The sequence below is a fragment of the Pelecanus crispus genome, chromosome 10, assembly GCF_030463565.1.
Source record: "Pelecanus crispus isolate bPelCri1 chromosome 10, bPelCri1.pri, whole genome shotgun sequence".
In the NCBI taxonomy this organism is placed as follows: Eukaryota; Metazoa; Chordata; class Aves; order Pelecaniformes; family Pelecanidae; genus Pelecanus; species Pelecanus crispus.
This window is the reverse complement of record NC_134652.1, coordinates 21,897,568-21,925,087: the sequence shown is the minus strand read 5'-3', so window position 1 is coordinate 21,925,087 and position 27,520 is coordinate 21,897,568. Positions and strand designations below refer to the sequence as shown.

General features: G+C 42.1%; 1 protein-coding gene across 1 annotated transcript; it reads right to left on the bottom strand.

Annotated features, from left to right (window-relative positions):
- Positions 1 to 2,377: 2,377 nt before the first annotated feature.
- Positions 2,378 to 18,391, bottom strand: RBP3 (retinol binding protein 3). Its single transcript, XM_009482882.2, has 4 exons — positions 15,344 to 18,391; positions 7,570 to 7,760; positions 4,555 to 4,697; positions 2,378 to 2,706 (listed from the first exon to the last, which is right to left on the bottom strand). The coding sequence occupies exons 1-4, from the start codon at positions 18,389 to 18,391 to the stop codon at positions 2,378 to 2,380; spliced, it is 3,711 nt and encodes a 1,236-aa protein (XP_009481157.1).
- Positions 18,392 to 27,520: the final 9,129 nt, after the last annotated feature.

Genomic DNA, 27,520 nt, shown 5'->3' with positions numbered 1-27,520 from the left:
ACTACACCATGTCCAGGTTCTAAGCTCACTGAGTGGGAATAAATATAGCAGTTTGCGAAGACAGGAAAAAATAGTTTTTAACACACTGACCTTTGTTAAGCCTGGTAGTTTCAATGCCAATTAGCGAGCAGATGACCTATGAAATAGTAAATCATATTTTGTCAATTAATAAAATTTGTCAAGGTTGCACATTAATTTTCCAATGAAATCGATCAATTCAGTGAACTAACAGCACTATTGATTTCAAATGGACTCACCAGCAAATGCATCTTCATTGTTTGTTTTCCCAACTGCCAATTTCTAGACATATTTATTATTAATAAGTACTTACTATATTGCTATGGGAAGAAATTATTTGTTATTTGTGCCCATATGGTATAGCTTTTGTTCCTTGGATGGATGGCTAAAGTTTTTAAATGTTGAGTTTAACAACTACTATTGTTTGTACATGACAGCACAACTGATTGTGTTTAGGAAAACAAAGCAGTATATCTGGATCATTTAGATATTAAAGACGCTTAAAAGACATTAGAAGAAATATATTAGTGTTTTTTACTCATTCATTGACTACTCCAGTCTTTTCCATATTAAGTATCTTTAATATTATTCATACATATATCACTTTACACAAAATTCTGTATGAGTTTTAATTCATTTAAATATTTTCCACAACACTGAGAAGTTCAACAACTAGCTAGTGCATGAAAATCAGAATATGAAAATGACTCAAAAGAGTCCATGGTAGTGCTCACACTAAGTGTAGTTGGTAAGACAAACGTCAAGTAGTAAAAAAGATGGAAAGTCTATTTGGTTGTTGAAATTATTTTCCTGTAAATACTGAAAGAGATTCTCTGCAGTCAGATGTTTAAACACAACTTATTAAAAATCCAGCGGTAACTTACAAATGAGCAAGCAAACAGCAATGTGCAACAACTACAGACTCTGACTAAATTTGGGGGGATCACTTTCCTAACAATTTTCTTACAGGTGGCATTTTGTAGAGATGAGAAATTTTGAGATCTAGATTAGAGTTATATGTATTTCTAAATCATTACAAAGACAGATGGTTAGATGAGAATTGTAAGAAAGACAAGGAATGTTGTTCATCGAGTAAGCTCATGTCAGTAACTCTGTTAGTTGCCCTGGAATACACTATTACTTAATAAGTAGCTTGCTAGCAGGGTGCAAAGGATATTTCTCTGCCGCCTTCTTGTCTTTGGGGCAGGACACAGCAATCTGGTTTTTGCCTTAAGTAAAAACATAAGATTCTTTTCCCTGACTCTGTTGATCTGAGCACTGGGTGAAAGAGTCAATGTACTGCCTTTCTCCTACTCATTTCCCATCCCTCTGCCAGATACTAGGGGAGAAGCAGGCATGCACCTGGGCAACTCTGACAGACTGGGAATGGTTATTTTTGGTACATCTAAATGATGAAATGGAGAAAAAACTTAATTTAGCTCTTGCAGTTTGGAAAACAGACTCTCCCAACTACTGTTAATTCTTCTTTAAGATGTACAAATAGGAACGTACACAATTTCCAAAGGAGCAGATGTGCCTTTTCTGTCTTTGTGTAAATGCTTTGAGGTGGTTCACATGCCTTCAATACTGACAGCTGGGATTTTCTAAGGGACTGAAGGAAATCTCTGTGATTTGTCTGTTAAAAAACAGACACTGCAACAACTAACGTTTACATTTGACCACAGGAGAGGAATCGAGAAACCCCAGTGAATTACCTAAATATCTCAGCCATACCCAGAAAGAGTTGGCTTCCACCGAATGTGCTAAAAAAATCAGCATGTTGAAAAGGGAGTTACTTCGAGCCATGTACAGGGAACCAACCACTAACCATAGAGATTGAAATGAAATTCCCACTCGTTTCTAGGGTTTACATTTGGGGAGGTAGCTTGCTTTCCCTAAGAACTTGGTTACTAGAAAACTCACATGAAAAATGAGACTCCATTGTGAAGCCTCCCTCAGCTGACAGGAACTCAAATCCACTTCTGCTGCCCAGAACAGCACCATTGCTGATGCTTGTGCATTATTCTGGGTAGCAGAAGGGCCTTGCAACTTCTCCAGTTGGAACTGGGCTCTTGTGCAGTAAGCAACCCATGGTTTACTGAGCCAAACAGATAACAAAAGGAGGAGCACCTGTAGCCTGCCCATCACTTCCCATGCACATATGGACATATGCACATACACATACACACACTGTGAGATTTTTGGGGTCTCAGTTTTGCATTAGTTACCTAAATTATGGCTAAAACCTGCTCTGGGTTCCCAAACTCATTATTGGTTCAGCTTCTGAGAGTCTAAGTCCCTTGGGCTTCTTTGAAAATTACAGCCTACATTTTTTCCAGGGCCATGTTCCCCCACTGGGCTATCTAGAGCTGTGCAGGTGAACCCTGAGCATCTCCTTTGCTTTGATGAGTGCTGTGTCAGCTAGTGTTTCCATGTGAGGAGGCACCCCTTTCCCTTCCCAAGAAGTGCCCTCTGCAGAGGTGACTGATCTGGAGGTGGGGATGATGATGTAGAAGTTGGTATCATCTACTTGATGTGTCTGTGGGGAATGGCAGCCACCACTGGTCTGTTCTCCAATGATAAGAGCTCTGCCCAGTCTCTTCATTATGTATACAAACTCTTCAGCCGCCCCAGCTGTCACAGCACTGGTAAGGATTATTAGCCCCTTCTGAGAGCCATACCTCTCCCCTGCCGGAAAAGACAAAAAGCATCAAAAAATGCATCCATTTTCAGAGATTTATTTGCATAATGGAGCAAGAGAAGCCAAGATACAACACACTTCCTTCCCTACCTGCTATTAACAACCAAAGAAGTTTGGAAATTTACTTTGTACCTATAATGGTATTAAAGCACTATTCACACTAGCCCCACCTCTATACTGTAAAAAAAGACCCACCCGGTGTGGTGCTCTTGTGCCATCAGTTTCTGGTTATGAGCTCCAGCAGCTGGGAGGCCAGGTCATGGTTATTGACTTTTACAGGAGCTCTAGATCCCATCAGAGGAGTGGGATAGGCAGGTGAGGAAAGCAACATTTTCCACTGCTCCAGTAGGAATATTCAAAGCTCAGCCAGCAGCATCTTCAGTTACACTCTCATCCCTGCTCTAGGAACATGGCTGTCATAGGGCTTGGCCTGCAAACTATGCAGGCAGCATTTTATGAAATTATAATTATAGTGGTTTCCCACAGGCTTTTTATAGTCTATAAATGGAAGCTGTTGCATGGCTTTTGTCCCAAGCCCTTCAACAAATACCCCTTTATTATTAGGATCTGAGCCAAGTTATGTCATTTTCTTACATAAACCAGCTGACAGGAGTAGGAGGTATTTTGCACCTTATTTTCAATATATCTGAACATGCTAGATACTTTTTGAGCACTTAGTTCCTTTGAAAAAGTGGCCAGTGTGTCATAACTGGGACCTGATAACTTGAAAACTATTCTAAACTGCTCTAAAAATGTCATTCTTTAAGTAAGTTACAGTATGACATATAATTCTCATACTAAACTGTAAGAGAGGGGCCAATAACATGGTAATTAATTTTCACACCATCTTTGCTCTTCTCATTTCACTATAGACGCAATATCCATTAGAAGACCTTTTTCACAGCAGATATATATAATACAGGACCAGATCCAGCTCCTTTGAAGTTAATAGGAGTCTGCCTGTTCTCTTTGATGGGAACTGGAATGTGTCCATAGTAATCATCTCCCTTAGCACAGTCCACCTCTGACTGCCTGGGAAAATACATGGACCCTGAAGCCCATGACAAAGTTTAATTATTTCTGCATGCTCCAAGCCAATAATTGCAGACACTGTTGTGCCACCTTTTTTGGTACTGCCTCAGCTTCAAAGGGGAAAAGAATTAAAACCAATGTTTAAGGCTTCTTAGCACTCTAACTGCACTTCATGAGCACTGAAGAACTCTGTTCCTGCATGTTGCAGCATTCCTTCAACCCCTATGAACAGTGTGTGTGTGTGTGTGTGTGTGTGTGGAGGGGGGTGTGTGTGTGATAGATTGCCAAATGCTCCAAACTCACTCAGATGAGCAAAATGTAGTGCTTTTCTTTCTCTCTTGCATTCTCTGGACAAACTGGGCTATTGTAGATGTTTTCATCTACTGAAATAGTGGATTGCACAGGTAGGAAGTGAGGAGCTACATATAAAACTATGTGTGAGTATTGGAAGAGATCTTACTAGAGGTCTAGGCAGCACAGAATTTATTTTTAATTTGGCAACATTTAAAAGCAACAAGTCACAACTGCTACACACAGTATTCAGCTAAACTTCTGGGAACCAGTTTACAAACTTTTGTGCCTAACATACCCCATTCCCAGGAGCAATAAACTGTTATTTACGGATAGCATTGAGGGACATGGCTGAAACGCACATTTTTGTTTTTACATTCTCTGCACAGCTTCTGCTAATCGTGGCAGGCGCTTTCACCAAATGAGTTATGGTGTCTAATGGCTCACTTTAAAATACACAAGGAGGAACATCTGAAATGACAAGCTACTCTAAAAAGAAATTGTCATTTTACCTTTGAGCTGTGGCTGGGTCCATATTTCCTTTACTGAGTCACTGGGTCTGTCATAAACTTTGTCCAAGAGAATTTGGTGTCCTTCATCAAAGAAGTATGAGCATAGGATTGCTATGGAAGTGGTGGAGCCTCCAATATTGTACCTTTTCAAAAATGAAAAATACTAAGGAAACAACTGAAAATTTGTGGCAGACAGTAAATCTCCCTTCCAAGTACTGTTCCTTAACATGAGTACTGAAAGGGCTTATGGCTACATTTTGATACTTTTACATTCATTCTCCCCTATCACATTTATCAGAGAAACAAAATCCTGTCTAAGAGTCTTGGACTGTTATTGCCTACAACTGACTTCAAAAGCAAACATAAAATTGAATGGACTATTTTTTCCTTGATTCCACCTGGAAAAAATTCAGAAAGTAAGAAAAGACCCTTAATTTGCAGGGAAACATCAGATTCTTGTTATTCTTCTACTCTGAATAACTCATGCTGTTAACTGACATAGGCAGCATGAGTAAATACCTAAACCCTAATATATAGATTAGATCCCAATGGAAGCAACATACGTTTGTAGAACTGATGTGTTCTTATTCTCTGCTGCACACAATGAGAATACTTGGTGTTTGGCACCTGATAAGACTGTGCCATTTCTTTTTGTGCCTAAAGATTGCATCAGCAGCTTCATTAAGGACAGTCATGTTTGAAAACTTTGGTTGTAGTTTAATTTCAAATCGGTATCTGCAGATTAAATTCACTGAAGAGCCTAAGTGTCACTGGAGAACTCCTGCTATGAATACACACAATGGAACACCAAATTATTTTTTGTCTGTCACTTTTCACTAATACTAGAGCACATACAGCACTGGAAATGTTTGTACGTTGCTCACTAGTAGGAGATAGATACAGTGCTTTCTTGTAGTTGATGTTAGGAGTGCATGGCACAGGCATTACAGCAAAAACCTGCTAGAAAATGAGTTTTTCTCAGTCCAGCCCATAACTAATTTCACCTCCATAAAAGGATCAGAAAATCCAAGAAGCCTCTGTCCCAAAGAGTGAAGCTACCTCTTTATATTGCAGCATGTGGGAGCTGTATGCTGGATTCCCACTGTGACTGGCTATAACTGAAATAAGCCTCTTTAGCGTGTCCTGGAGAGTGCTGTGCTGCCAGGAGGTCCTGCTGCTGCTGCACAGCCCACCAGGCAGCTAGAGCCAGCAGAGCCCAGTTTCCTGTAGCTGCCATCATGGCTGAAGTGAGTGGCAAGCAGGCAGCTAGAGCAATGCTGGAGAGCTCTTCCTGGGACTCTCTTGCATCTAGGACAGTGAAACTGCAGAAACTTTAGTCAGTAATAATGACTGAGTAGTTGTTACAGTTTTAGCTTAACTCTTGGAGGCAAGTACTTCCTTCATTACAGACTTCTTGTGTGACATTAGGGAAGCTGTTTAGTTTATCAATGTCTCTTCTCAATGCTGTGAAGGTTAAAAATATGAACTTCATGAGTGGCACAGCTGTTCCATGAAGGGGAACTGTTAAGGTGAGAGACATTATGCATTATGGTTAATCCCATGCAAAACTGAAATTATCAAAATATGAAGTTGATCAGTGGCCCAGCTGTTCCAGGGAGGGAAACTTGTAAGATAAGAAACATTATTTATTATGGTTAATCCCATGCAAAATTGAAATTATCAGCTTTGCCTTAAAATGTTAAGGTTTAGGGAGAATTTCAAAAGGTAAAATATTTGGGGTTCTCTTTTATATACCTTCAGAGACTGGGTCTTTTGTGTGCACTCAAAGGGCTGGAAATACATTAAATATAAAAAAAAGCCCCAAATCAACCCAAGAAAAGAACTATAATGAGACCATTTGGTACCTGGGACATGATTTCACTTTTGCTGTTTTATTGCCCCTGGCCCTGATACGAGTTTTAGCTTGGGAGAAAACTGGGGCAAGAAAGAGGCAAGTCCCAGTCCCATCTCAAGCCTATTGGAAGATGGTGGTGCCTTTGCTGAATTTGAATTCAGTCATGGGTGTGTTTTATTGGTTGCTGCACTGCCTCCTCTGTGCTCACATTGTGAGGTCTCTCTCTCTGCTCTCATCGCTGTGCTCATCTTTTCCTGCACATGCTGCAAATCCCAGAAGAATATTAAGAAGATTACCAAATATTGACAGCCCCATGATGGCAATGGACATAAGTGGGTCTAGCATTAGAAATGAGTTCTTACAAAAGACTTCTTTTCTTTAGTTGATATTTGTAATGTTCTGGGCTTACAAAGATTAGCTCTGGACCAAAACAAGGGAATGACTTATCTAAATATTGTATGGGAAATGTATATTTGTGATATTCATCTGCTTTGATAGCTGGCAACAAATGGATGCCATCTTCTGGCTCATAAGATTTGGAGCATTGTTGACACACTGGAGTGACCAACAGAATCCTAAATTGAGAGCAGGCATATGACGCTGTAGCATGCTGCAGCAGCCTCTAGCCTCTACAGTACCTTTGAGGCAACAGTACCTTTAAGCCACCTTTGTGCTCTGTGCACAGGGGTCATTCTGGACAGGGCTGATTGCCCAGGATAATTTAGCACTGCAGATATGGCAAACTAGACATTGTAACACAGCCTTACGCATGGTCTGTTCTTCTGACTGTTCAATCACTTGACTACTGCCTGCAGTAAAAGATTTAATTAAGCCATCTATATATAATTAATACAAGGCACATGCAGAGTTAGATTAGAAAGAAATCAGAGAAAGAAAACAGATGTGACATCCAGGATTGCATTCTGCAACATATTCCCTAAATTTGCCTATTTAGTTCTAAACATCTCAAGTGATGGTACAATTTATCTTGAGATATACTTCCAGACTGTTACTGTTTTCCTTGGCTGTTTTCCTTTTCTCATTTAATCCCAGCAACGTTAGCCTGTAAACAGGACAGTAAGCCATGTAAAGCTAATTCACTGTTACAAATAAAATGCTGTTTTGAAAGAGCTTTGGTTATTTGCCATTCAAAGGTTTACCTCATGTCTATGATTAATGCATCTGTGTGAACAATTTTCTTCCAAACATGCTCTACCAGTAGGTCGGACACCTGGGTTAGAAGTTCACAGTCTCCAAACATATCGAATCTCAGATAGCCGATGTTGTTTTCAAATACATTTGTGTGGAATGAAAATTTAATCAGATCTTCAAATACTTCTGGGGAAGGGATCTGAAAGAATTTGGAAAAACAAAACATCGTTTGCTGGCACCGATAGCTTGGCACAAGATTTAAAAAGAATTTTGTAGGTCAAGTTTAGTCCAGGTGGGACACATGTGAGGAATGTGACCAAGATTGAAGAACATAATGAATGAGATTAAGATTCTTTCATATTAAACATAGGTTAGCATTGGCTGCTGCATTGTTTGCCCAGTATAGGGTGCATCAATAGCATGCCCTGAATATGGATCAGGCTCCTATTTGTAAGGGCTCAGTTTATTTTTCAAAAATACAGGAATTTACTTGGACCAAAGAGGCTGAGAAGCCTACAAGAACCATCCCCCAGCCTGCAGCATAGGCCACTGTCCCAGGCCCACCACACAAGCCCACTTGCTTCCTTTAGCAGTTGTTTCTAAATAAGGCACTCAGGACTTTTATAATGTCTTGATTGGCCTCAGCTGACAAACAGCTGCTGGCTACAGGTGAGGTTGGCCCCAGCCCCTCTTAATGACCCAGTGTGACAGTGAGGAACCTGATGTGTTGGGCATGTGCTAGGATACTCATGAGGGAGGCGTGTTAAATCACTTATATGGTGGCCATGTGCCTGAAGTCTCACGTGTTAGGCTGTGATTAATTTAATTTTGTTTAGCTTATGTTATTAAGCAGCAGATTTTTTTTTTTTTTCAATAGCAATGTGTAGCCAACTAATAAAGTTATCCTGGTAACCCGTACGTGCCTTGGAGTCGCAGCCTGCTCCTATTGCCAAATTTATGTTTTGCATGCATGTGTCTGAAAATGGAAGATTCTCCTGCAGCTTAAGGAGATAAGGCTTTGGGATATATATGGCTTATGTGACCTGCAGCAATTTGGCCTCTTCTCCTCAGGGTTGCTGTGAAAATGATTCTATACTTGCTTTTTAATCAGTTGCCCTTTGCCATAGCTTAGCCCCAGACAATCAATACTTTTATACCCAAAAGAACAAGAAGTCAACAGTGAGCCATGTGCTAAAAGGTGCTCTCCCGACCTGCAATATGCTGCAGAATTTAGGAGGCATTTGGGCTTTCTATGACTGTAGAGGAGTCAGGCAATCTCCTGCCCTACATATAGTGCTCTGTTCTGGGGTTGCTCTTCTGCCAAAAGCAGGTCTGCCACAGCAGAAAGAGGGTTTCTGAGATGTGTGAAGGCAGCTGTACTTGACACAGCTCAAGCACATTACCCTTACCTGGGGGAATATTACCCACCATATCACACTTCTGGCTGCCCTGGGCTTCTTCATCATTCAGTCCCTTCTGTATGCCAAAATTGCCAAAATTTCAAATATTAATTTAAAAGCCCTGTTGGCCACTAGTTGTTGATCTGATGGTGAGAGCAAACTCTACTGAGTCCTTTTTTGTACCCTTCTTTCTCACTCTACCTTGTGAAAATAACCACTGCATCCGGACTGTAAACGTATCAGTCCAGCACTACTGAGTTTGTCATTTCCAATCCACTTCCCAGTGACAGCAATGCTACTTGATCTGCCCACTGTACTTTGACTAACAAATCACAGTTTTGAAGAATATATCCAGCATGCATTGCATTGTTCTGACACGAGTTTATATCTAGTTCAGAGGTAGTGGTCCCCCGAGGAGAAAAAAATCATCACTCATTGGTAACATCTACAAATAAAATTGATGTGTTACTCTCAGCCACTTACCAATGATATTTTAACTGAACACACAGATTTCTTCGCTCTGGCTCCAACAATAATTGCTAGATGCATACCCATAAGCATCTTGATTAAGAATAACCTCCCTCTCTGTCTATGGTAATTTTTTTCCTACTCATTCTTTTACTGTTCTGCATCACATCTTTGTTCGCTGAGGATTTCAATACTTGCTAGCAGTGTTGCTAACTCTTGGAAAGTCATTACAGATTTCAAGGTGGGCAGGTTGCTCTTAAAGCCTCAGGTCTCATGGGGTAAAATGAATATGCAAGGATCTCAAAGAAACTCTTCTTCATCTTCATGGCTACAGGAAAATGTATGAAAATATATCTATTCTAAAGGCTCTAAGACCAGAAGTCAGATGAAAAGCACTCAGAATGTAATTTTTGGGGGGTGGGGAAAGCCTCCTAATTTTTAAGCAAATGAGGGGAGGAGGCTGGGACTGATGGAAGACAGAGTTGCTGTCCTGGAAAACTGCAGGTTCATGGCACTGGCATGTGGGCCATGTGCTGCTGGTACCTAAGGAGGTGAGTCTAGCTTCAGAGAGCAACAGCATGCTCTCCTTTGGAAGGCAGGGCTCTGTTTGCAGGCCAAGGACAAGCTGGGACAGGATGCAGCTGACAGTAAGATCCTGCTGCTCAGTCAGTCAATGTTTACATACAAATGACTGGATGGTTAAATATAAACCCTCAGGTGCCTTAGCAAGAACACTATAAGCAACGTGGCTAGACTAAAGGACCTCCAAGCTAACACCACTTAAGCCAAGGAAGAATTGGTTTTCGTTAACTATATAGGGTCTCCAGCCCTATTTTGCTGTATCCTTCCACAAGTGAGTGGCCTAACTGGAACAAATAATGTGACACAAAATAGGACCTAGAATGTTTCCCTGGGACTCATGCATGGAGTTTCATCACTGGTTCTGCTACTGACACGTACCCAGCCATGGGCAAACTACTTTTTCGCCTGTGCCTCTCTTCCATCTTTTCTCCCCTTTCACCCCTCCCCTAAGTTGTTTTGTCGATTTAGATGGGAACTGTATTTTCATAGCTAATTTTGTGCTGACCATTGTAATGTAACTCTGATTTCCATTAAGGTTGTTAGTGCTGTCAACTGCCAGCTGCTAAAATATTATCAGCCAACACCCTTGTGCCATTGCAAATCCTGAGATTGGTTTAAGAACCATGAGATCCTGGGGCTGGGTGGTGGGGTTGCACCTTTATTTCTTTGAATAACATTTGGGTTCCTTGTGTACCCTCACAGGCTGGAATGGAACCATCCATCCTAGTAGGTCCCTCAGCTCAAGGACTGACCAGCATCGTCTATATCCCTGGCAGCTGATTCTCACTTGCTCTTAAAAACACCCATATCACTGGGTGATTTCCAGGCAATCCAGTCTAGTACGTCACTAGCCTTACTATTACAAAGATGTTTTTAACATCTAGTGTAAACAGTCTAAGTTCACTACTTTCTACAGTTTAAGTGCAGTACTTCTTGGCCTATTTACCATGGACAAGGAACAGATTATTCTCTTCATATTTGAAACAGCCTCTTATGTGTCTGAAGACTGTTTTCATGTCTCCTCTCAGTTTTCTTCTCTCTGGAATAAACAACTTAAATCCTTTAAACTTTTTCAAGATGGCTCTTATTCAGTCTTCTTTTTACTTCTGTTCCTCTTTTCTGCTGTCTCCCTGCTTGAGCCACATCTTTCTAGAAAAGCATTGCCCAAGACCACATAGTATACTCTAGCTGAATTTTCTTTAGAGATGAATGTAGCAGAAGACTTCACATGTCTTACTGATTATATTCCTCCTTATCCATTCCAGTTTGATGATTATTATTTTTTACTGCAACAACTTGACTCTATTGACTTACGGTCAGCTTATGAACTCTGAAGAACCCATATAGTTTTTTACAGGACTCCATCTAAACAAGCTGTTTTCCTCCCAGAGTTGTGCAGTCAATTATTATCACCCTAGAAACTGTGTAAGAACGCTGTATGAGTTCTCATTTAACTTCATCCTGCTTTTCACAGATAATTTCTCCATTTTTTCCAGAACTGTAGCTTTGAATTCTAATCCTGTCTTCCATTGCACCAAGACAGCCAGGATGGAGGGGTTACCACAAGCAAAAGCTGAAACCCTCTGGGATGGTGCTCTGGAAAGGATTAAAAGAGGTTATTTAAGGCTCTCAGTCCCCACTGAGGGAGAGCAGGGCAGAGTGAGAAGCTGTACTTTCACCCTGCAAGGGGTGGCACTGCACAGTGGTATGTAAGCCTGCCCTGACAATACACAGCTTGTAACATACGCATTGCAAGCCAGTGAGCAGTTATTTTCTAGTCCATGCCCTGGAAGATTACATTAGAAAGCAAAACCTGAAAACACGATTCATGGCTAAATTTTAATTTTCATCCAAAACCCATTGAAAATCCTTAAAACTAATGGCCAAAATCTACTGTAACATTAACGACAATGGAAAAAAATGAGCACAAATGGATCACTTTGGTGGGACTGTAACTACAAACGTAGCTGCATTGAGCTTGAGTATCAGGATCAGAAGATGAAAGGCACTAGAAAAAGAACAAAAGTGATTAACAAAGTGTCATATTCTTTTCTGCACCAAATACAAGAACCAAGCATGAATTGCAAAAGGTGAAGAGTCAATGAGAGTTAAACACAAGACTATTTTTGGCTTGCATGAACTTGTATAGTCCAACTGACTTTACTGTGGTCATGTTGATATAAATCAGCACTGTATGGGCCCACAATGATTTTTTTCCACCTGTTAGCAATAGATATAGCAATTTGATTATATATCTTGACACTTTGATGCTGAGCATTTTGATTTCATTCATTAATGAAAGGACATAAGCAAACTATACTCCTTTCTGGTGAAACATCTGTAACTATTGCCTTCTTCAGCAAGTACAATACTCTGCTATGGATACCTATTATTTATCTGGGAAAAGGAGGACTTCAGATGCATGAACAATATCTTTTTATAAAGGTTTCCTTTTTGTCTTTTACTCTGATCATCATTTTCAGCTGCTTATCTAAAACATCAATACAAAGATTCTCTTCGGTGTTAAGACCGCATTAAAAGTATTTGGGCATTATCAAGGGGCCAAAAGAGTCACTCAAGGAGACTCTTGTCACTTAAAATTGAAATAACACATTTGCCAAAATCAGGCAGCAGTTCTTCCATAGCTAGTCTACAATTCTCAGATATTCATGAACACAAATATTTCAGTATGGAAAGGAAGGTATGACTGGAGGGAGAGAGAGGCAAACAGAAGAACAAGAAGTAGGGATTATTGAACTGCACATCAGCAAGTTTAGAGAGCTCTGCCTTATAAGCAAAATGCTATTTTCTGAATCACAAGCAATATATACAACATTTGCTTCTGGGAAGTCTGACTTTGGAAAGTGGCATTTATGCAGCAGACAACTCTGGCTAGCATTGACCTTGCTGCTGTCATAGAGGAGACATATTCACTACCCTGTATTATCCTTCAGCAGCTATTCTAGTGTAGCAGATGCAAAGGTCTACATGCAATTCACTTGTCTGTCTCCTATGTCCCTTCCCATCCTTCCTGCAGTTATTCATCATCACTTTCATTTAATTGTGTTGGATCTGCTTCACTGTCAAGGTCATTATCAAGAAAATCCCACTGTCAAGGGAAAGGATGACTTGGAAGGTAGGTAGCACAAGAGAAAAACTAGCTCTTGGGTTTTTGAGAAATAAGTGTGATACAGATTAAAAGAGCCACTATATCCATGTATAGGACTGTCAAAAAAACCTTACAAATCCAATTAATGCCACCATGTAAGCTTCACTGTAATCTTAAGGCATTTGCTCTCTGGAGTATTGGTATGGAGTATTCCTGAAATGTTCCACAGTAAGCATCCCTCTTGGCCCTGCAAAAGCAAGGTACTCTTGCTGCCGAGTGCTCTGTGGAATAGGTGAATTTGCTTTTACCTCTATCACAAGGAAAAGCTTTTACTTCAATGACTTCAGTGTCTCCATTCACTCACCCCTTTTCACCTTAAAATGTCTTAACACTGCTCTCTTTTATCTCTGCCTCCCAATTTCCTCAAGCACTATAAGGGAATGCATACACCTTTGGAAACTATTTTAGCCTCATAAGAGACCCGTGTTTCTCCTCTGCTATTTATACAGTATTTCTCCTTGAAGAAATCTCACATTTGTCCTGATTTTCATGCACACTGATGTGATTTCCTTCTTATGGATGTATCCCCAACCTCTTCCAATCATTTTGCTTGACAAAGAACTGAGGTAAACAGAGGCATTAATTAGTATAATGGCATGTCCTCACTAGGTCTATCAGGATCAGGATTTCATGTCATGTGACAAATATTTGTCCTGTACATCCTATTCTCAACATTCAAGCTCTGAATAAAGTAAGGTAGGTTTGAACAAGTAAAAATAGTCAACAGTATCCATTAACAGCCCTCAGTGAAAACAGTGACGAGTTTGCCAGATGGGCCCACTTTGTAGAATGGGGAGAAATTATGATGTATCCCTACTGATAAGTTGCTAATAATTTAGCAGGGAGTTCTGTCAAAAACATCTTTAGAGTGAAGTTTTCGACACCAAACAAATGTAGGAGGGAAACAGAGTGATGGAATAGAAAAATCCTTTAATTAATTATTTCCATTTAAGCTTAGAGGCAAGAATGGGGCCAGCATGTCTTTGTTAACAAACTTGAAAAAAATGCCTTCCCCTGGAAATGCTTAGACTTTGTCCTTGACCTTAGTGTTGGAGATAATACCACAAAGGTCATGCCCACTTTAAATCATGCATGCCAAAAACTTCAGAGGGTGGAAGCCCACAGATTTCCTCCCCCAGGAAACATTTAATAGTTACCTGACACTTGGTATACTCTGGTTCATTGCAAAGGCAAATGCATTCTCTTCAACAAGTAATTTTATGAGTCCCTGGAGAAAAGACGTCTGTGATAGCCATGGTACAGCAGTAGCCAGAAAGGAGCTAACTCCATCCAAGAAAGGGATCAGGTTATCCTAACCCTCCCTTTAATTTGAAGATGGAATTTTAACAAGTGCTCCTGGGAGCTCCTTCCAGCACAACAATGAACAAGAAAGATTGCCAAGGCAGACCAGTGTATAAATACCCAGGCTCAGAACAAAGCACAGACTGTTATGCAAACCACACAGCAAGAGCAAAAGTAGATTATTAAAAATCAGTTTCTCCCTGGGGTCACCTACTTCCACCCAGATACTTCTTCCAAAGTATTTCTAGGTCACTGGGAAACTGTCTGATGCTGAGCATGAGATACAATCAGAACAACTTTCCACTGTCACTACCAAAGGAGTTGTTTGTTATTCTGATGTAATAGAAGTCAGGTACAGCAATTTTATGTAGAAAAATCCACTAAAGAGAATGTGGCTGCATCTTCTACAGGTGTGTGCATTTACTCTGGTCCAACCAAATTTTTCTTAAATTACAAACTCTGTTTGTAACCAGTGGGTTTCTGCATTAATTTATTACAGCTTGAAAAGCCATAGAACTGAAAGAGAGGGGATCACAGAGACAATGAGTTATCTTCCTTCTAACCGTGAAGCCCTGCATGTTTGTTTGTGGCAGGTGGCAACTGAAAGAGATTCACAGCCTGAAGGTTGTTCACAAAATGCATGCATCCAGAACGACCATCTACTACCACAAGCTACTACCCTGACTTGCCTTAGTGTCAGAGAGAGCTCAGCCTCCAAAGCCCACTCAGGCACTAGCTTCTCTTCTGGGTACAGGTAAATCCTCGTGGGTTTATGATATGGGCTAGAAACAAGCTAAGATATCTGACTCAGTACTCCTATTCTAGCGGGCATCAGTATAGCTGGGTACAAGAGAACTGTACCTGTTTTGGCGTGATCCCTGGGATGCTTTCCTTGGCGTGTTCAGGGATGTAGAGTAATTTCAGGTGCTCATCATCAGAAAGAGCTTGCAAGTTGGCAGTCACCTTCCTGGCCAGCTCCTCTTCTGTATTAATCCTTTTATAACTATCTTTGTTGATGTTCTTCGTGAGGTTGGATGCTATAACAGTCCCAATGTCCATGAAGGCATAATTATCTGCCACAAGCTTGCCTACTGTTTGCAGTGTCTTTGGCACCTGGGCACGCAGGCTGGCAATGTGCTGAGCTACAGCCATGGCTTCGCTGGCCTGGATGGTGATGTGCGGCTCCACTCCAGACACACTCCATACTTTGCCAGTGACTGGGCTGAGCACCACTTGGCTGGGGATGGAGGCATACAGGGAACTGTTACCAACGCGATAAATGCCCACTGAGAGAGAACCACCTACTGTGGGCTCACCAATAACTGTGGCCCGGTGTAGATCTTTCATAGAGCGAGTGAAAGCTTCAGTTGCTGAGCCACTCGTATGGCTTATTAGGATGTAGATGTCCTTGAGGGAGCCGTATCTCTTGCCGGTGACTTGGGGGAGAGTCCACACCTCTGTGCTGTGGGAGGTACTACGATCAAAGACAGTGTAGAGGTGTTGCCGAGGCTCAGGCTCAAAGAAGTAGGAACAAAGTATTGGGATGGCAGTGGAGTAGCCACCTGTGTTGTACCTCATGTCAATAATCATGGCATCTGTGTCCACCAGCTTGTTCCATACCATCTGCACCAGCTGGGGCCCAATGGCCTTAACTGTTTCTGCCTCAGCCATCATATCAAAGCGAAGGTAGCCCAGGTTGCCTGGCAATACCTCAATTTTGAAGAGTGCCTCAATAATGTAGCTCAGCTCCTCAGGGCTGGGAATCATGTTGGGAAACTGTTCTTCTGGTGTTGGTTCCACATGGCTGTGGAAGACATGAAGCCGATGGTCCCCCAAGGCCTCCTGCAAGTCACTGGTAAGCTGGGAAGCCAATGTCTCAAAGTCTACAGCTGATCGATAACCTCCTTGGGCCTGTTTGGTGCTAAGCATAGCACTGGCCTTACCAGCCACTTCTGGGATGGCATAGTGAGCCTCTAGGAGTTGCCCGGTACCCTCCAAAAGTACTCTCATGTTCTTGTGGAAAGCTAGCACCTCTTCAGCCTTCTCCAGTGCATCCTCAGCTAACACTATGGCATCAGGCACAACTCCTCCGCCCATCCAGCTTTCCCCATGGTTGTCAATGAAGGTGATAACAGGAACTGTGATAGTTAGGCCATGGGTTATTCCCTGCTCAGGCTGCAGCAGAGGGAAGGTACGGGTGTGTGAGAGGCTTCCTGCTGTGATCTCACCAATCAGTGTGGCACGGCCCAGGGACTGCATGAGGTAAGCAAACTCCTCAGCAGCTGTAGCAGTGTGGTGGCTGGTGAGCAAGTAGATGCCACGCTGAGCCCCATAGGGCTGACCCAGCAGTTCTGCCTGGCTGTTGTGCTCCTGTGTGTGGTTGGTGCGCCTGTCATAGGTTGTGAAGAGATGGACAGGGCCAGCAGCAGGGTCTTGGAAATAGGAGAGTAGCACAGGAACAGCAGAGGAGGACGGGCCCCCAGGGTTGTAACGTAGGTCCATGATCAGGTTCTCTGTATTTTGGAGGGGGTCCCACACTTTGTGGACAATGTAAGGTCCCAGCTTAGCAAGCACAGAGGCATCTGCAAACTCATCAAAGCGCATGTAACCAACATTGCCTGGCAACACTGACACCTTGAAGACAGTATCCACCAAGGCATGCAGCAGTTGCTCATTGTCAGGTAAGTTGGCTGCCACTGCAATTGGCTTCTCAGCAGGGGGAGCAGCAGCTTCACCTGGCATCATGACTCGGACCAACAGGCGGGGGTCTTCAGATAAGGTCTGCATCTCAGCATTGAGTTTGGTGGCCAGATCCTCTGCTGACTGCACAGAAGAGAAGTCAGAGGTGCCGAGGTGCTGCAGCAGCGCTGGCACCCGCTCCACTAAGCTGTAATAGTCTTTTAATATCTTTGTGAGGTGGCTTAGGGTGCTAGGCACTGCTCTGCGCACTGCCAGGATGTCCAGGGATTTCTGCAAGGCTTGCTCTGCCTCAGTAGCCACACATGGTATCACCCCGCTCACTTCCCAGCTCTGTCCACCCCTACTCAAGGGGCTCACAGATCGTGAGACGGGAACCATCATATAGAAATTTGAGGGGCCAATACGCAGCTTCTGGATGTCCAGTGAGCCCCCAGCTGTCTTCTCCCCGACAGTGATAGCCCTGTTCATGTGCTTGAGGATGTAAGCCACGTCTTCAGCCACTCCTGTGGTGTGGCGGCTGATGAGAACAATGACATCCTTGTCTTTGCTGTACCTCTCTCCTAACACCTTTGGCAGTGTCCATATCTCTGTGGTGGTGTTGGAGGGCCGATTGTATACAGTCTCAACATGCAGCATCTTGTTTGCTTCATGCAAGTATGAGATGATGAAAGGGAGGCCAGAAATCTGTCCCCCAGTGCTGTGACGAAGATCTATCACCAGGGCAGATGTCTCTATCAGCGTCTTCCACACCTTGTCCACCAGAAAAGCTCCAACCTTCTGCACAACTTCCTGTCCCATGATATAATCAATCCTCAGGTAGCCAACATTGCCCTCCAGCTTGTCATATGTGACCACATGCTCAATAAGACTCAGGAGTTGTTCACGAGTCGGGGAAGCCTCAGCTTCTTGTTTGGGAGCTGCATGCAGTGATGGCTCATAGGAAATCACCAGTCGTGGGTCATTCAGAGCACCCTGCACTCCAGCTGTCAAGACACTGGCCAGCATTTTTGGATCTGAGATGTCCAGGATCTCTCCACTCTTGATTGCTTGTTCAATGGCTTCTTGCATTCCCACTAGGTTTTCAGGATAGCAGTAGTTATTCAGAAGGACTTTAGCCATGTCCAGCACTAGAGTTGGCTGAAAGATTTCCTCAGCAGGTATACTGCACATGATCAGTGCTGAAAACAGGAAGAAATGTGTCCTGATCATTTTCCCTTTGTACGGAATAGAAAAGAAGGAAAGAAGTCAGACGCTCTTATTGATCAAGATGAATGTAGCTGTCCGATGACTGTGAATCACACCGAAATCCCTGTGTTGAATCCAGGTGCACTGAACAGATAAAAATCTTTTATCTGCATTAAACCCTTAATCTCATTAAAATGGAGTGCATCATGTGAAGTGCACCAATAGATGAAGTCCAGCTCCTTACTACTTCACAGCCCTCTTATGAAACAGTAATAAACTTCAGTCATCAAGGAAGATCTTTCTGGCAGTTAATTGTTTTCAAAAGGTAATGCATTGCCTGTTATAAACTGGTCCTGGCTTATCCTGACTGTGGACTTCTTAAATGCAAAACTTTGATTTTTACCACAGTTAGAACAGCAGTCATCCAGTCTTTTACCATTATTTATGAAAAGCTTATACCAGGAGATTCTTCAGTGACTTAGTTGTATCAATATTTAATATTTTTTCAAAAGTTGTTGACAATACATTGTCTTTGGTGTTTTTCAGTCTGAACTGCAAAGGACTGTTCTTACATTCTGTGACTAAGGGCTCCAAACAAGGAACTCCAGAGATTTAGAACAGCTCATAAAATCCAAGGTATTGACAGCCTGTTAATTTCTGTGCTGAGAATTGCCAGCATTTTAAACAGGACTTTCAAATACATTTGCCTCAACATAATACAGCTAAATCTGAGGTGACTTTAATCTTCATAATTTGCACTCACTTAGGATTTACTTGTAATACCATTGAGTAACATATGGTCATGTCTGATGACAGCTCCCAGCCAATAGACTTTAGGCTCAACATACCAAAATAGAACGTGGGGGGTTGTTTTCTTCTGCTCACAATGTATTCGAGACCCTATTGTATTAAGAGTTTGAAAGAGGATCAGAATATGTGGGATGCAGCTGCAGGCTGTACCCATGTGAGTTGTCAACATTCAGAGCTCCAGCATGACATGCCAAAGACACACAAGAACAGATTCTTGGCTTTAAGTCTGAAATTAGTTGCTACCCCAGCCATTCTGCTTGCCGGAGGTAGCTGCAAGAATGGACTAGGGAATCTGGGAAGAGCATGGTTTTTTATTGCTTTCAAAATGTCACTTGTAGCCACATATGAATACATGTGGAGGCAAGAGTCTAAAGACGGTCCGCCCTGGCTGGGTGCACTCTGTTGGTGTCATGTGTGAGTGTCATGGGTGAAGCCTGCTATTCACATGAGCAAAGTTTAGTGCAGTCCTCTTTCTGGGTCATTCAGCTGCAGTAATAAAGGAGTTTTGTGAAGTTCCTTCTTTTAACATGTCCGTATAGGAATAGCCTCATCTATATATGCAGGTACTACTTCATCCCATGGCTGATTTGTATCTTTGTGTATGTAAATGTACAAATGTAAATCCATCAAAGGGAACAATTAAATTGTTCTAAGAGTCCATTAAAGAAAGGACTGCTCCATGGCAAAAGCTGTAAAACTTGATGTTATAATCACAGGTGTATCTGGCAACCAGGTCGTGCTATCATCTGTAACATTTAAACCCTAGTTTAAAAAATGTCACCACTTCCCTTGTCAAAGGAGAGGCCCAGGATATAGTTGAAATTGTTGTTGATAATGTATAAATAAGTAATGAAGCTTCAAGTGTGCAACATTCTGTGTGCCTCATTGGTAGAGAAGCAGTGAGATTCCTATCTGTTGTATCTTCTTAATTTTGGGGGGGCTGTTCTATATTGTGACAATGTGTGACATCCATCACAGACTAACTCCAGGGCATTATCACCAGTTTGAATTGCTCTTCTTGCTTTCTTCCTGCAAAGAATAATCCAGCACTCTAGGGCAAAGGTAGCTGGAACAAAAACTCCCCAGCATAACCACACTTCGTCCAGAAATTGACTTTTGAGTTACAGGATTTATTGCCAATGCTGCATTAATTCCTTGTGTGGCCAATACAGTGGACAGGACCTTGGGCACATTGATTTCTGTTATTTTTCTAACCCATGGCTCTTCTGTCTGTCTAGCTTGGAAATTTCTGGGGGCAAGGGATCTCTTTTGCTACATTGATGTCTACCACATAACCTAACTTTACTTCCAACCTCTGATAGTGTCTCTAAATGCCATTACCACAGGAATAATTGCACACACTATAGTGTATGTTAAGACAATCTATTCAATAGACAAGATATCGTACTTCATAAATCCACAACTTAAGCACCACGTGCTCTGTGCACTGACTAAGGTAGGGGATGTCTGAAATAAAAACATTATGAACTGTAGTAGTGTAATTAATGCATACCACCAAGACAGGCATGATGTATAGATAATCTTAATTCTGACATTTCCCACTTTGGAGTGCTTAACATTTTAATGTTACTTTACTATTAGCAATTTTTGTGTGTTCCAACATCTTTCAATTAACTTGAAAGGGAAGATATTTTGTTATGATGGCAATAAAGCATAACAATAAAGAAAACATATGTACGATCCAAAACAACGAAGTAAAAATGTGTAAACATGGAAGAGTTAGATATTTTGCCTGCTGGGCTAGGGGGTTGGGTTATCCCATGGGTCCCCTTTTTTTCTTTCTTCCTTTTACTCCTGCTGGGTGCTGGAGGAGGGCATGCCCAGGAGCCAAGGCGCAGGGTTACAAAATGGATCCATTGTGACAGGAACTGGGAAAAAAAGTACAGTAATCCATGTCCCTAAGAATATGTCAGAATGGATCTCTATTTCTGTCTGTCTGTACAACAGCTTTAAGCATGCAGCTTTCTATCCCAGAAAAAAGAATGACATTGCCTGTTTATGCAGTATACATAGTACTTTCTTTTTTAATACTTCAGTACATAGTACATAATGGACACTTCTATTTATATGAAACTAGTTAACAAGTACAGGATAACGGTGGAAATCAGGTTAAATTATTTACCATAAAAATTAGAGTAATTAATATTTTCTGGATTTCTTGAAAGTAATTTCATTCTGCCATTTAAATCACAGCGAATCTTAAAAAAAACCTTATTTTTTTAGAAGGGCCTTTTTTTCCCCCTGTATTCTTCTCTGCCACTTTCTGCTTTTAGAATAGAAATCAATATAACTTGAAATGACAACGCACTACTTGAATTACCTCAGTTTCAACTGGCTGTGCAAAGGGTGTTATAGGGTATTACAGATGTTATATACGAGGTATTAACAATCATCTCATCTTATTATAAATGTAACAGACATAGATGAATTGCCATGAAGATCATGCTCAGAAAGGAGACAGTTACAGACAGTACCTGAGCATTTTTAATCAGGATATGTGTCAGATAATTACCTTCCATATCTAAATGAGTTCTATATATCCACTGCTAAACTCATTATATGATAACCTTTTTCCTAGAATTTAAGGAAGTATTTCCACAGATTCACAATATTCTTCCCCAATGAGGCCTTATCTAGAGGTTAAAAATCACGAAATAGCCCTTTCCTGCCATGTTTCTTGTAAAATCATAAGATTAAAAAAGAATTCTTCTCTGTTTTTCTGACATTTATTGTACATTTTATTGTGTTCTGAAGATTTTCATATCAGACGGGCTAGAAACTGTAGCTGAGGTTTTTATGAAGATAGGGTTTTGAGAAATATATACAGGATTGTGATTAGTTTTACCCAGTAAAAACCAAGATATGGCAACACTCCACAGCTCAATTTATTCCTCAAGTTCAGATAAATATTCTTCCTTATGCACTTTATCACGAGCACACAAAAGAAATACTAGCTTCACAATGTAAAGTAAAATAAATGTTTTCCCCAACATGCATGACTTAAAAAGCTAGGACAGTGGGAAAAAGTATTTTTCCACACTGGATCTGTTCAGAGATCTAGTTCCCTTGCCCTGAATTCAACGTGACATGTATCACTCACTGCTACCTTGGTAATTCTTCATAGATGGTGTTAGAAGGTAAGAATCCTTCCTTATGTGGTGTGGATACTTCAAGCTTTGGAGCATGACTATTTACTAACTAATTTCTTGATACATATAGCTTAAGTATTTATCAAACATGCTGTTTAATACAAGTGTGTTCAATGCACTCTAGTACCTAGATCCAAAATGTAACTCTACCATCAATTCTAATATAACTGAAGCCAAATTCCTATTTTGATTTTAGATTTGAGCTGAACTCAATAGCTCAGGCCTAGCTCTAGCTTTTATAACTCATAAAACTTTATGATCCTTTAAAATCTGTCCACAAGTATTTAATTTTCTGACTTCCTATGGGTATGAACTTCCCACATACTCTGAGAGGAGGTATTTTCTTTTCTCTCTCCCAGACTAGTCTGCATGCACGGTCTGCATCACTCAGATCACATGCTAAAAAGCTTCCACAAGAGCAACATTAGTTTTGCTATATATTTTTTGCTTTATATATTTTGCTCCAATACTCCCTGTTCCGATCTGTGGCTGATCTCACCATTCCCTCATCAGGCCCATATAGACCATTTGGTCACTGATAAACCACAGTAGCAGGAGGCTCATTTGAAGGTGGCAGCAAGAACAGTTTTTTCACTGGCAGAAATGCCAACAGGATAAAGGTGAAATTTGGAAATAAACTACTTATGGTTTTAATAGAGCCTTCTAATATAGCCATATTTTAAATTACATGTAAGAATTAGAATTAATGTAAAGGTGATATTTGGCTTCTAAATACTGAGAGGCAGGGTTTATTAGCTCAAGCACAAGACTCTGCTAATGAAATATTTAATGCTTCCAGGACTTTGGTAAGTATTTCTAGACAAACCTCCACTGCCTTTTATAGATGTACAAGTCTGGGTCAGTGCTACTTCATGGCTGTCTGCGACGGGCATGACTGGATTGCATAGGTATGGTCTAAGACTGTCTTTTCTGTTCTGTTCTTGTACTGTTTGGTACAAAGGGAACCTTGTCCCTGAGTAGGCTTTCTAGGCCCCTTGGTAATACGAATAATGAATAATATCACACTTAGATTCCTTTATAATTCCCATGCCAAAAGAAGCAATGTTAGTCTCTTGTCCCTAAGTCTTTCAGTTCTTATGCTGTACAAACCTGTATAAAATTAAAATTAAAGCTGTTGGAGGTTTTCTTTCATATTTTTTTTAATATTGAAAGCTTTCTATTTTATGAAAATGGAAATAGCACTTCAAGTGAGTTCTTTAATGATTACATTTGTAATAAGAAAAACTTAAATCCAAAATGTGTTGGATTTTGATTTTCTTCTGTTAATATTCCTTTTCCCTTCCCTTCCCTTCTCTCTTTTTATAGTGACCAAGAAAGAGAAAAGGAAAAAAAAGGATGAGAAGACAATTTATATTTTTATTGAAAGACTGGGGGAGGGTAGAAAATGTATATTCTTATTTTGAAACCTCCCTAATTTCAGCCAGGAGCAGTTGGAGGGTCATCACAGCTCACAGAGCACAGCTGTGATAAACTCACATTGACCAACTCCGCTGACCAGATGAACTGCCATATTCTAGGTAAGCAGCAGATTCAGGAGGGTTTCAGGAAAATGCATTGCAGCTATCCAACTTGAACTAGTTCAGGAACATAGTTTTGAATTTTGGCAAGTAATTTAAAAAAAAAAAAACGGGAAATAGATGTGCAGTCCTTGGAGAATTGGTATATTATGTGTTTGCACTATATTGCCTGTGTCCTGTAGATCCTACATTTCTGATTGTCCTGGTTTCGGCTGGAATAGAGTTAATTTTCTTCCTAGTAGCAGGCACAGTGCTGTGTTTTGGATTTAGTAGGAGAAGAATGTTGATAACACACTGATGTTTTTAGTTGTTGCTAAGTACTGCTTATGCTGGTCAAGGACTTTTCAGCTTCCCATGCTCTGCCAGGTGCACAAAAAACTGGGAGGGGGCACAGCCAGAATAGTTGATCCAAACTGCCCAAAGGGCTATTCCATATCATGTGGTGTCATGCTCAGTATAGAAACTGGGGGGGGTTGGCCGGGGAGCAGCGATCGCTGCTCGGGAACTGTCTGGGCATCGGTCGGCGGGTGGTGAGCAATTGCATTGTGCATCACTTGATTTGTATATTGTTATTATTATTATTATCATTATTATTATTATTGTATTGTTATTATCGTCATTACTATTTTACTTTATTTCAATTATTAAACTGTTCTTATCTCAACCCAGGAGTGTTTCTCACTCTTACTCCTCCGATTCTCTCCCCCATCCCATCGGGGCAGGGGGAGTGAGCGAGCGGCTGCGTGGTGCTTCGCTGCTGGCTGGGGCTAAACCACGACGCTGATAGATTTACATGTTCGTTCAGCATGGTGCACCAGAGTTAGCTGATAATAAATAGTGACTATTAAATACTGTATCAAGAGCCCTCCTATCCTGAGGTTAGTATTTGAAACAGTGAGAACTCAGTCATCCACGGAAGCCTTTGTTTAGTGGCCAAGCACTGCAAATGGCTGCCACCAAACCGACCCCATTCCTCCCGGCTGTGCTGCTGAGGGCCTGACACCTCTGATGACTGGTCACACATGTCCTGGCGCTGTTGTCCGCCATGCTGACACAGGACGGAAATGCCTGCCACGTCCAGGCAGACCAGCTGTTGGCATCTTAAGCTACCTAGTTTGTTGTAAAGAACTAGGTTTCTCCCCTGTTGCTGGATCGGAAGTTTTGGTTGCTGGCCCCGCACCAAGGCCCAGGCCGCCGGGATGCTGCTCGCTCACCTTTTTCGGGGTGCTGGGCCAGTGTCAAGGCTTTTGTGAGGGCTAATGGCAGGTCTGCCGGGCACCCGCCAAACCATATGCCTCGGTGAGGGGACTGACCCAGGCAGTCCCATTTTCCAGGGCTACACTGAAGCCATTCTCCTGTGAGGCTTTTAACTGAATTATGACTGATGGTCCAGCAGAAGCTGTAAGGGAGAGGGCAAAAATGAAACAGGAGCGGCTCTGAGGCAGCTTGGAGGGACGACATGTCCCTGAGGCAGCCTGGAGGCAGCAGCCAGTGCAGACATGGCAGTGGGGCAGCTCGGAGGCACAGAGAGGACAAAAAAAGGCTGTGGGCAGCCCCGAGGGAGACGGCAGGAGGCACCGTTAAGCTGAGAGATTTTAAGGTAGCGTGTGAGGGAGAGTAAGAAAATGCGCGAAGCCGGTGGGGAGTAATGAACAGAGCTGGCGCAGAAGCAGCGCGCAGCCTGAAGATGGCGCCGAGGCAGCACGGAAGCCCCTCACAGCCCACAGGTGGCACCGAGGCAGCATGGAGGCAGGGCTTAGAGAAGAATCTGAAGGCTGAAGAGAGGCCAAAGATGGCTCTGAGGCCATTTCGAGGCGTCGGTCAGCCCCGGGGTGGCACTGAGGAGATTTGCACCTCAGGCACCTGCAGTTAGAGCCTCCCACCCTGCAGATGGCCGGGCAGAGCTCTTTGAGCCCCTCGCTCTCTAGAGACTTCAGAGGCACCTGCCCTGCTAAACACACAACAAATGGTACGTCGGGGAGTTCACACGGAGAGAAGGGAGGTGGTTAGCAGTGTTAGCTATTAGGTGGTTAGCAGTTAGCAGCTGCAGTGTCCTGGTAGCTGTTCGGAGCAGCCAGAGGGGATGTGGAGCTGTCGGTACGCTGTTTGAGGATGGGGTCTTGCCTCACAGGTACTGTTCATTTCCTACTTGTTGGCTTTGCCAGCTTGTTCTGTGTTCCCATCTGTACCCTTCAGCTCTTCTTTGCGGCAACAAGCTTTGATTTGGTGCTGATATGGAGCTAGAGCAAGGTACTGATACCGCCTGGAGCTCACAGCGTACGCCTATGTGGACCTGCCTGGTGCACGGCCACGCACCTACGTGCATTACCTACGTGGTAATGGCCAGGCTCTGAGGAGGCTGGAGAGAAGAATCAGCTGTGGTCTGGGAGCAGCATTAATTGTGTTAGAGCACAATGGTGCCTGAAATGGTAAGCCTTCTTGAGAGGCAGTCTAAAACGTATTATTACGAATATCAGGAATTGGCAATTCTAGCTTAACATTTCTATATTGTCAGGATCTTTCCAGTATAAAGGTGTCCGAGCAGATACCAGCTGAACACCTCCAGATTCCCATGAGGCCATTGCCTCTTCACCTGTAGAAAAGAATAGTGAAAATGGAGAATTTTTTGACTTTTAGTGATTGCCGGTGGTGTGTTGTTAAGTGCTAAGTTGCATCTGCTGTTCTTCTGTGTTGGGACATGGCACAGAGGAGTGGATGAGATCAGAGGACATTGTGCCTGCTGTGCACATAGACAAGGTGGGAAGCTATGTAAAAATAGCAACAGCTGTATCTCCTGACCAGCTTCCACCAGCTTACCATGTTTATCTATAAAGACTGAAGTGCTATAGGGTAGCCTTAAAACTGGCTGTGGAGTCAGCTGGTGATTCTGATGTTACAGGGCTCTTACACAGATAGCTAATGGGCCTGAGTACGAGGGCATGCTCCAGCCACGTGTTTAACAACTAAGTTTTAATTTTAACTACATCTGCTGAACAGTGGACAAGCTCTGTCGTAGCAGCAAGCTGCTGGTCAACATTCAGAATCCAGTGATGAGAGGCAGTTTTCTGTGTCCGGTGGGGCCCAGCTTGAAGTGGGGGGCAAGGTGCTTTTCCTCCTCTTTGCAACCTGTATTCTCTAGCACATCTTGGCCACCTGGCTGATTTTTTACATCCCAAAGCAGTTGAAACATGAGGGAAATAGACCAATTGTTTAAAATCAGATGTTCAAAACTATATAAATCAAGCTGCTAAATTTACAATGTAAAACCAAACATAAATTTGACACACACTTCGGCTGTGCTGTAGGTAGCATGTGTAGTCACTACTGGTTTCTCATTTCTTCTTGATCCTGATCATCACCCTGTGGAAGGATTCATGTTTTGTTTTACTTCCGTACCAACCAAAATGTTAAGCCTATGGGAATGTGATCGTTAAAGCTGTCTAGAAGAGCAATTGATTTTTTTTGGCTGAAATACAAAAATGACTTGTAGTACAGTTTTGGGACAGGATCTGTAGAGCTTCTCTGGAACTCTGGTAACATAGCTAGGATTGGAGTTTTTGAGCCCAAAATGGCTTTGGGTCTTTTTTTTTTTTTTTTTTTTCTTCTTCTCCAAGTAAGCTTAGGAAGCAAAGATC

Excerpts from the sequence above, each read along its gene's own strand:
- RBP3 (XM_009482882.2), bottom strand. The coding sequence starts at position 18,391 with ATGATCAGGACACATTTCTTCCTGTTTTCAGCACTGATCATGTGCAGT. Across the intron at positions 7,761-15,343 it reads CAGGGATCACGCCAAAACAG|ATCCCTTCCCCAGAAGTATT; the intron begins GTACAGTTCTCT and ends AAATTCTTTCAG. Across the intron at positions 2,707-4,554 it reads GACCCAGCCACAGCTCAAAG|GGGAGAGGTATGGCTCTCAG; the intron begins GTAAAATGACAA and ends CTTTTCCGGCAG.